Genomic DNA, 10906 nt, shown 5'->3' on the forward strand with positions numbered 1-10906 from the left:
TCAAGCGAGATGAGCGATTTTTATGCCTTTTTAACAATTTTAAATATTTTTTTATGAATATATCCTGACTGACTTTTTCGTGAATTTTCGACATGCTATAGTATGACTTTTTTTTTCCCTGAAAAAGTTGACCATGGCTTTTTATGGCTGTTTTGGACTCACTACACTGAGACTAGGCGCGTCAAGCGAGATGAGCGATTTTTATGCCTTTTTAACAATTTTAAATATTTTTTTATGAATATATCCTGACTGACTTTTTCGTGAATTTTCGACGTGCTATAGTATGAATATGACTAAGCCTTTTTATAACTATTTTGCAGCCATATTTTTCCAGCCCCTAATTTTGGATAATTTCCATCAACCGGCACCTTAATAAGTCACTCTCTCCTTGAATCCTTGAAAACCTTGAATACACTCTGGTTGAACAAAAATGTTGAATGCAAATATAATAATTGCAGAATTGCAGACTGCTTGCTGTGCCACCTGACTTAATCCAACTGCACCAATACACCATCCCACGCGTCTCGTCTGTTTAGGGTTTTTTCGGCGGGTACCACCGGGCCTGAAAAAAATTCTAGGGGAAACACTGAAGTCTGTCCATAAATCTAATAAAAATGATGGAAAAACTTTCTATTGAAATTATAATATGAGTCTATTTCAGAAACTGTATAATAAACTGGCTAAAGTTCAGTAGTTATAACGTGCTGTGTAACCCGGGAGGTATAAAGCATTATGAATGCTGGACTTATAAAACATTATGTCCATCACTTATAATACTTTATAAGCCTTGTTATAAGGTATCATGCATGATTATAAACATGTATAATGACTGCTTATGATGCATTTATATACATGACCTTCCTAGAAAGTATTACCAACATGATTTAATGAACTAAAAGTGTAAAAGGGCTTAGCACATGATGATGGAGTTACGTGATGCTTTCTCCATTCATTTATACCATTCATCACACAGATTTGGTGCTAAATTTAACAATATTGTTTAATTTTTATCAAGCCATACATCCTCAGAATGTCCTTGGTCTCTAGTTTGGTGTTGTACACTCATTTTTTACAGCGAGGTCATTTTTCAAAAGGTGGTCTCACTGTGCTTACATCATCAAACATGAATACAATGAAGCTCATTGGAGGCACAAGAGGCTCAGCTTTCCAACAACACTGAATTAATGCAATTCCAAGACTGTTTAGGGACCATAGTGTGCAGAAATATTCAAATACACCTTTTTTAGAATAGGTGAAAAAAGGAAATGCATTAAACTGCATGGTTTTGTGAGCATGTTTATAAAAGGGAGACTCGCGGGTACCAATTGAACCCATTTTCATTTACATATCTTGAGGTAAGAGGTCAAGAGACGCCTTTGAACCAATTTGGAATGTTAATCAGCCCCCTGCCTGACAAGCTGGCATAACATGGCTGGTACCAATCGATTCCCTAGATTCATACGATACCAAGAGCTTGACTCTCGCTTTAAGAGCTCGCTACAGCCTCTTAAAGACGGCATGTCGGCTAGGATCGCCAGCAGGTCTTTGAGGAGCAAGTGAGCAACCTTGTAATAATGACACATGTTCTGTGATTTAAAGCAATATTTAGTTTCTCTGGATTGTAATCAGCAATTTAGGATTTCAGTTTAGGGACCAAATCTGCTTTTTTTCCCCAGAACTGGCAGCTTTTACATTACATAAAACCAACAGAAAGAAAAAACTTGTGGATTTGTATAAAATTAGCAAAAACTTAAATCTAGAAAAGAAAAAAAACATCACTGATAACGGATTTAACATCATGCAGATTAGGCAAAAGTAAAATGGATTAGAAAATAGTCATTGCAGTTACAAATGTCTTTGTCAGGAGTCCAAAGAGGCAGAAACAATCTGTTTACAATCATCGACCACAGGAACTGTTCTCCATTTAAAGTTTACAATGAAAATCAGAATGAATCACAAAATCAAAACTCTTGTCCAAACCACGTCTCAGTGACACGCCAGTAAACCAACAAGCCCTGAATTCAGAAGGTCTCTGACTAACTGAACCAAGTATGGTCTCACATGGACACTGCCTGACTTCTAAATACACACCAACCCTCTGGTCCATGCTGGACGCAGGATTTTAAACTGTGTTCACAGTGAACACTTTCCAATGATTTCAGATTTAAATGTGCATTCAAATAATCTAAGAAAAGGGTGGAAAAAAATCATCATGTAGCAGAAAAAAATAAGAAAAACGTACAAAAAAAAGGTGATTATACAGATTCAATGACACTCTTAAACAGAAACATAACAGTGCTTTCAGTGAGATACACATAATCCAGCAAATTATTATATTATTACCTCTATATATTTTTTTTTCTTCCATCGGTAAAATAAACAAGGAAGGTGCAACAGTAACCCTGGAGGCCTTCTAGGATTTTTGTGCAAGGCATCAAATCCACTCCCGCTTTGGAGCGAGTCTTACTGCTGCGACGCGGCCTCTAGAGTTTACTAAGACTTGATGAGCTGTGTCCCAGTTCAGGGCTGGACCACCAGAAGTCACATTTCTAGACTGAGCACGTCATAACGGGCCAACATTTATTACACATTGCTTAATCTAGACCTGAACATGCAGACAAATAGAATCTTTTGGATATATTAACCGTTAACCGTGATACACTATTTGCCATTTGTGCCTCATTTGTTACATTAAAACGTTAAAATGTTGACTCGGGTATCACAAAAACGTGTCACAGTTACCAGTATTTAAACTTTGTCAATACAGGGCAACTTCCTGGTGAAAACAGTTAAAAGTGGATCCTAAATTCACGCATGGAGTCTCCACTATAGATCCACACATTGTACTGAAATCTACAGGTATAAGTTAATAGAGTATGACGTATGGGGGAGTTATCAGGGTAGCTTGTGGGTCTTTTAACCGACCCAGCATCATGGGCACCTTCCTTCACAGCTTCCAGACCTTGAAATGGGACACAGCTCCAGATGCGTTGGTGCCAAAAAAGGCTTAGCCTGGAAAACGTGGCCTAAAGGTGCAGTGCACTAGTCAGAGTCTGATCCTGAGTCCTCCGGTGGATCGCAGAGAGTTTCTTCGAGGGGTGCTAACGTTCCATCGGGCCTGACCCCCATTGGTCGGATCACGTTCTGCCTGTGGACACAAAAGGGAAAACATCAGAGAGATGCTGGATGGAGAGAAGTTAGATAGGAAAAAAAATGTATTTCCAATGTAAACAAAACCCAACTCTGTTCAGGACGCTTTGAATCCACAGACGGTCTTAATAGGGCTTTTACTTCTACATGTACATCTTTACTTCCTTACATCCAGAACTCAAGGGCCCTCGCTCTAAAACCCACCACCCCCGCTTCATGGACACTTGCCCCCCTGTCTGGCCATCCTCTCTCTCTCTCTCCCTTCCTCCTCCTCCTCCCCTCCTCCGGCAGTTAAATTACAGGATCAGCGCTCAAGCTAATCTCCTCAAAGCCACGGCTGCCCCTTCATCCTAATCCAATTATACCTGTTCTGTGTGTCACCACTCCCTCTAAGATGATTTATCAGAGAATTATCCACCGCAGAATTAAAAAGGGCTCATTTGCATTCATTTGGAAAGTGATTCAAATACAACTGGCCTTGTAATTCCTACTGATTCCTTCAATTAAATTTAGCTTATCCGGGGAAATTGCAGGTTAAGTTCTGAGTTCAGTATTTTCTTAAAACTGATTTTCCAGCGATGAAACCTGCAGAGAGGAACCATCAGTGACAGCCTTATATCACTTGTTAAAGTCAGCAGGTGAGGACTAACGAGACGAAACAAACAATGCAAAATGATCTCTCCCAATTAGTGCAAAAATAATACCTCCTCTCCTACTCAGCAGTGACAGAGGACTGGGGGTCTGGCAGATCTAGGAGGGGGTGGGTGGGTGGGGGGGTTGGGACATGTGCTAATTAGAGCACCAGTTAAGCAGTTAGGGGAGCACATTCTTACTGGCCTCTGACCAATCTCCTTAGAGCCTGGACTGAGGAAGCACCTCTCTGTCATCATCAGGAGGAGAAGAAAGACGATGCAGCCTCAGAAAGGAATCTTCCTCTTCTGGGCACACGTGCCTCATTACGGCTCGACGCCTTATTTGGCTTAACAATACAACATGGTCAGCTTTCTTATGTCAGCACATTTGTTCCCCCGTCTCCCCTTCCTCTTCATCCACGTTCCACTCAAATTGCTTTGTTGTTAGTTGTGCCTCTGTCTCAGTCCATCCCCCTGTCTGACCAATGACTGGCTCCTCAGAATGACAAGAATAAATGAGGACACAGGTGTTATCAAAAAAACCTGAATGTGGCACATAAAGGAACCGGGACCGACAGGCCGCCTGCGTGTCCCAATTAGATGATAATTAACGGCACTGTGGTAATGATGCTGCAGTGGCGTGCCGGCAGCTTCCATTTACTCCAGCTGAATGCTGTGGTGTGCTGGAACGACGGGCCTAATTGAAGCTGCAGCTAACAGCAAGAGATTTTTCCTTTGATGAATCGGTTGGCAGGGAGCAAGCTCACTGTTACCTTTGTACAAGCATTGTGCCCTACGGACGTTAGCCTCTGCTCACCGAGGAAAGGTCAACACAAACACAGCGGTGCTCTATGCAGAGGAAACAATGAATAATATGAATAATTTCAGCATTGCTCAAACCGAAAACGTTAATCATCTCAGTGGAACCTTTGCCTTTCGTTTGTTTCCTTCTAGGTTAGAAAACTATTTGAAACCCTGTTTTTGTTGTTTCAATTCTACCAAAAAGTGTTTCAGATCTATTTATTTCACTACTGATCAGATTGTATTGGATTTTTAATTATACTGTTAAATAGAACCTGTCAACAGATTTAAATGAAATGGTGTGAAGTCCGGCGATTGGTGGAACATTTGATGATTTTGTGTGACTCTAGTTACAAGTGCAGAACTAGTATTCCTAGTATTATCATTACTAGTATTTCAAACTGTATTTTCTATAACGGTTGCCCATCTCTACGTGTCAGCCTTGTGATAGACGGGAATCCTGGGTGTACTCTGCCTTCGCCCAGTGTCGGCTGGGATCGGCTCCAGACCCAACATGACCTTGAATGGCGGTATTTTCATGCAGATTAGGATCCTGGTGGGGCCTACACATTTGTATACATGGGATGTCCTCCTGTCCAAGGGGTTTAAGACATAATATCAAAACATCCCCAGTTTGAGTCCGAGTGGGGACCTTTGTTGCATTTCACCCCTCTTTTAATTCCCCTAATTTCCTGTCAACTCTACTGTCCGCTATCAAAATACAAAAACAAGTGCTTCATAAAACTAAACTTTTTAAACATTTACAGAATTATTACAAAATAAACCTGGAGTCCTTTCTATTAAGTATATTTACCTTGACAACTTGTCAAACATATTGACAAGTTTCTGGGCTTCGTACTCCTTCTGCTCCTCGGTCATCTCTTCGATGGGGTTCGGCATCGGCTCCTCAACGTGACCGGTGATGGGGTTGATGCTGGAAAAAAAACAATGAGCAAGCTTAATGAGCCACTGCAAACAGATTCATAAACAATCGATTCAAACAGATACATCTTTAGTGATGTATTCTAAAACCTGTGCGGGGAACTCACAAGGGTTTTGCAGATTTGTATTCCTCTGTGTCTGAGTCTTCATCTTCGGAGTACTGAGTCTCTCCTCTCCCTCCTGCAAGAAGTCCTCGAGCCACCAGGAGTCCTGCCGCGTTTCCATATCCTGTGTACTTCAACAGGTTGTCCACTACAAAATGACACCACAAATACCCGTGAAGTTACTTGTAAACGTTCATGTGTGAGCATGAGCCATGCTGTAGTCATAGTTATGCATCTGGCAGTTCAATACTTCCTCATTTGCAGCTGACTGCAGAGATCATTCCTGCTCTCTCATTCTCATATTCTCTTATCTGATTGTGTTCCTCCCATGACCCGACCACTGCTCACCACTTTCTTTGCAGAGGACAAAGAGAAACTCTGCGGCCGTCTGCTTCACACCCATGTCGACGTGTGTCATAAGGCGAACTAGCTTGTTTCGGGTGGTGGTGCCGATCTCTGGCCTGATCTTTACCTCTTTCAACGGGGGGAGTACCTGAAGGTGCACACATTATAAACAGTTCAGATTATTCTTTTTGAGACTATAACCAATCTCTGGAACACGTCACTGGCTAATGAATACATAACAATACACAATACACCTGCACACACATTATCAATTAAGGTATTTAAAATCTGGTTCGCATCCCAGTGAGATTTCTGTACTTTACTCAAACAGATGCTGGCCTTCCAGATTAAAGCAGCAACTGAATGTGCAATATTCCACACTTTATTATTATCATCATTATCTCGTTGTTAGCTACAGCGACTGTACCTGAGCTTTGATATATCGTCGGATCTCCCTGTGGTGTCTGGATCCCTCAGTCAAAAGGCTGAGCACTGGAGTCAAACCCTCTTTGTAGTTGGAGCCCTGCTTGGAGTGACACAAACCACAAACACTTCACAAGCCGCACAGGCTGGAACAGTGGACAGGTTTTAAATCAGTGGTGCCCATGTGAGTAATATGAAGAATAATGATGTAAAGACAAGATGGCTGGATGAAAACCTGCATGACACACAGTGTCATGTGTCCACTATGAACAGGCACTACCCTACACTGTGTGTGTAGTTCTGCGAGGCTGAGGAGCATCCCTGTTTGCTGCATTCAGATCTGAGTGCTAACAGGTCCAGTACTACTTTCAAACAGCACATAAATGTGAGATATCACCAACATGTATAGCATGTCTGGCTGCATGTGAGTGACACATTTTGTCATGTCCGTTAGTGTCAGTGACAACAGGTATATTTAATCCACTGGTATAACTTGTGCTATACTGTAATAATAACCATTCTGAAATATAACTTTCATTGTGTAAACAGCAAGTTCTCTCTGTTTTCCGCTACAGAGGATGAACTTTACCTTGTCCATCCTTTTCTCCATGAAGTCTATTGACATCTGGACTGCATCCATGTTTTTCCCACCATATATCTCTTGTCCTCCCTGGACAGGCACGTTGATTAACACGTCCAGGCATGACACAGGCAGGTTATTCAGCAGGTTGATGGCATGGCTGGAGATTAAAAAACATAATCAAATAAAAAAAATAATAATCTTGATGACGTAGATCTTAACAAAATATTGGATATTTAACTGTCAGGTGAATAAAAGGCACACATAAAATCAGTAGGTTTGGAGATGTAACTACTACAATTGGATTTATATTCCTTAGCTTCTGACCAGATATATGTATAAGGTTGAGGAGCTACTTCTGATTCATTTTGGGTATATTATTTTAGATGATTTTACTGAGGGATAGGGCGTAAGAGATTAAGAGCAGTGAAGGACAGACTCCCCACCTGTGTGCTTCCTCTGTTTTCTCCTCGGTCTCAGTCTTCAGCATCAACAGATGACGCAGGATGGCAGCGATGAGTCGGAACTGGTGGTCTTCCTCCTGTCACATCAAGGATGTACAAAAAAAATGAATTCCTCAAAATATAAAAAAAAAAAGGTGTAATTGTTCAGAGGTAAGGAAAAACAATAAGATGGAAAAATACTCGAGCTACAAGGACAGGGACCTGGAAGCAAAGGCCTAACTGCAAAAATAGCAAAAAATATCCATTATTATTATTATTGTTTTCTAAAATAAGAATACAAAAAAATATTCTTGTGGTGTTGGAAATGGTCCACAATGAAAATGTTGCGTAGTTTTCAAAAACCAAACGATTTTTTTTCTGGCTTTGACATTATGGTTACACACTATGAAAAATATGCACTCAGTACACCTCAAGCAGAGCAGCAAAGTTACTTTGAGTCCATTCTTATCTAAGGTGGTGGTGGTGGTGGTGACGTCCTGTCTAGAGAGCAAGATAAGGAGAGCTAATAGATGGAGCGAGATCAAAGCTTTATGTCTAGACTTTAAAAAGGAGGAGGAACTAGGGGTCTAACTTGAGAACTAAAAACTAAATTTGGTGTCAATAAGACTTACACTGCGTCAGATGCGGCCCTTGCAGTCAAGTGTCCCCTTCAGTCTAGAAGTTGCATGAAGTATTTTACAATGAATTAAGAAATCAGCCGTAGCTACATACTAGTACATGATAAGTGAATATAAAACCAAATATAACATTCACATGTGGTCCAAAAGCAGATGCATATCCATATACCATTCCATTCACAAGCCTCAGCCTTTGGATTAGCCAATACTCCAAAAGGCATTTTGAGTTATCATGGCATTGCCCTTTCAGTATCAGAGCTTATCACTAATAACAACATTTATGTTTTTTCCGATGACGCATACTTGATGTAATCTTAACGTCTCAACACATACTTATGACAATGAGTCAGTGAACATCCCAAATGACTTGCAACACATAACCATAACACACTCACCTCACTCCCAGTGTCAGACAGTGTGAGGTTGAACAAGGCCTTGAGCGCCTCCATTGCTCTCTCATTGTCCTCTGCAGGCATGGGTAGGGCCTGTGGATCTGGACGGGCAGTTTCAAAGGGACCAACCCAGCTCACGTCCAGGGTGTGCTCTAGGACCTCCGTCAGTAGTCTCACAGCATGCCATTCTCTCCTCAAAACCCCTCTCACGTCAGGTCTCAGCGCAGACAAGAGGAAGAGAAGGCGCAGTGTGAAGAGGCCCACCTCATGGTGCCACGTGCGGGCCGTGCGCAGGGTGGCACACAGGCCATGAGCCAGCTGCACGTCTACACTAACCTGCTGAGCCGCGGGACTGTTGTACACCACGTTACAGAGGCACTTCAGGGCCTCCACCATCACCACCCTTTCCTCCTCCTGAGAATCCTCCTGAGAGATTTTCTGGTTCTCACCGCCTTCCTCTCCGACATTCAGCCGGGCCATTCCTCCCAGAATCAGCATGCCCTCCCTGGTAGCTACAGGTGCGAGGACGCGCTTGTCCCGGGACAGGATGCGGAGTGTCTCCAGGCATGTCTTCTGACAGCTGGGCTTCACCTGCGTCCCAAGAACTGACAACACACTCTGACACAGCTTCTGGAATGACACAGAGCGACACAATTATAGATTATAACATAAGTGGGACGACCCCGATCATCTAATGTTACTACTGTTCAGATAGCTGAGTTAGTACCATTACTTACAATCCGGAGGGGTTCTTCCTTTTGGTCAAAACTGAAGGTGTGACTGTTCTGAAACAGATGAGATGCTCATTTTGGACACCAAACAACTCAGCCTGACAACACGTCGTATTATTAATAAACTACAGCCGGTTAGAAAAGCCATTATTTCACAGAAACCTCCAATAAACAGCCCAAGTATGTGAAAATGATGCTATAACGTTATAAAGAGCAGTAACGTGGTTAGTGAGCATGCAGCATTAGCACTGACGTGCGTTGCTACTTTAAAACAACGTATCAAAAGGTCCCCGTTCGCCTCATTCATAGGTTTGGTGGGCTTTGTTTAACGATGCACAACTACACATCGTATGACAGCGACAACGTCTTAGCCGACACGGCGTTTTAGCCATTAGTTTAAATGGAAGCTAGCTGTTTAGCTAGCTAGCTAGCGTTAGCGCCGCAGTTTGTTTTGGTTGACGTAAAAAGGAGCAGAGCCGCGACTTACCTCTCGAATATACTGCCGCAGAAGCTTCTCGATGTCCTCTTCGTTGGCAGTTTCCAGCTGTGGCAGCACAGAGTTCAAATCCATGGTGGATAGCTGAAGCGAGAGCAGTCAGCTGGGTTTGATCGTGATCAATGGGTGTTGGGCAGCTAGTCAGCTAGCTCGGCAGGCTAGCTAAGTGAGAGTCAGGTCTGCAACTGTCAACAAGGAAACTCCCCAGACTGCCTCCATCACTTCAGGGCTGCTCGCTCCGCTGCCACGGTGATCCGGTCCGGGACAAATACACAGTTTCTACACTTATTCTAAAAGTACCTAAATACTCAAATATTCCAATCCAACAGTCTGGTGATTATACTGCATTCATATTTTATTATTTAATATTTAGTTTTTTTTATTATCGTTTTATTACTATTGTTATTACAATTATTATTGTTTTATTTTAAACAATTTGTATTTACATTTTATTTATTTTATTTTAAAGCACTTTGAATGACAAGTGTGTGATATTGTGCTATATAAATACATTTGACTTTGATTTTAATATAAAATCCTCATATTTAAGAATAGATGAAAGGGATCAGATCAATAAAGGGTCATTCATTTTTTCGCTATTATTAACTGGGGGGAAAAAGAAAGAAAAAAGTACAATATTTTGAATAGAAAAAAAAAGAAGAATTTACAGTAAGTGAGGCAGCGGTGCGGCAGATCCATCTGTACGGAGGAATAAACACATTTGGAAGGGTACTATACACAAACTATTTGAATGACGTACTGGTGAATCAGTGCCACGTTCCACGTCCATAAATGGTATCAGAATAATATCTGTAGTTGCGTCACATCAACAACCTTCAGACTTTCCTGTGTTATCTTCCTTCAACAGTCCAAAGACATCCATACGGGTCAGAGAAGCTAACAACCAGTAACTGTGAGGTTGATTTGTCCCTTTTTACTCCCATTAATGTTCCCACAAGTTGCCTTTCAAGACCACGAAGGGTAATATTTACAATATATTAAACCCTCACAAATATTAAATTATCTGAATATAGATGCCGTGAAACTGTAAAACCCAGTTTTACAATTCAAATAATATTTTTAGATACATCTCTGATTGTTTTTTGGTTTCATACAAAGACATATGGTTGAATCAATGCGTTATACACTTATTCTAAAGCACTAAAAAGGATGTACTTGTTGTGTATAAGCAGTGTCTTGGTGATCAGAGATGAGAATCGTGCACACAC

General features: G+C 41.5%; 1 protein-coding gene across 2 annotated transcripts; it reads right to left on the reverse strand.

The window, feature by feature from the left end:
• Nucleotides 1-977: 977 nt before the first annotated feature.
• On the reverse strand, nt 978-9834 carry ric8b (RIC8 guanine nucleotide exchange factor B). 2 transcript variants are annotated; one of them, XM_084016591.1, is made up of 10 exons: nt 9669-9834; nt 9188-9235; nt 8454-9080; nt 7424-7518; nt 6987-7137; nt 6402-6500; nt 5978-6122; nt 5633-5777; nt 5398-5517; nt 978-3148 (listed from the first exon to the last, which is right to left on the reverse strand). In XM_084016591.1, the coding sequence occupies exons 1-10, from the start codon at nt 9750-9752 to the stop codon at nt 3043-3045; spliced, it is 1620 nt and encodes a 539-aa protein (XP_083872717.1). In that variant the 5' UTR covers nt 9753-9834; the 3' UTR covers nt 978-3042. The 2 variants fall into 2 exon arrangements, with proteins under 2 accessions (XP_083872717.1, XP_083872718.1); XM_084016592.1 differs by having other exon boundaries at nt 979-3148; nt 6402-6497; nt 9669-9832.
• Nucleotides 9835-10906: the final 1072 nt, after the last annotated feature.

This window comes from Eutrigla gurnardus (genome assembly GCF_963514095.1).
Source record: "Eutrigla gurnardus genome assembly, chromosome: 9".
Taxonomy (NCBI): Eukaryota; Metazoa; Chordata; class Actinopteri; order Perciformes; family Triglidae; genus Eutrigla; species Eutrigla gurnardus.

Bases quoted from the DNA above. Each gene is read 5' to 3' on its own strand.
- ric8b (XM_084016591.1), bottom strand. From the start codon at position 9,752: ATGGATTTGAACTCTGTGCTGCCACAGCTGGAAACTGCCAACGAAGAG. The intron at 6,501-6,986 runs GTAAAGTTCATC...TGTCACTCCAAG, and splicing joins TGGAGAAAAGGATGGACAAG to CAGGGCTCCAACTACAAAGA. The intron at 3,149-5,397 runs GTAAATATACTT...TTGTGTCCACAG, and splicing joins ATGTTTGACAAGTTGTCAAG to GCAGAACGTGATCCGACCAA.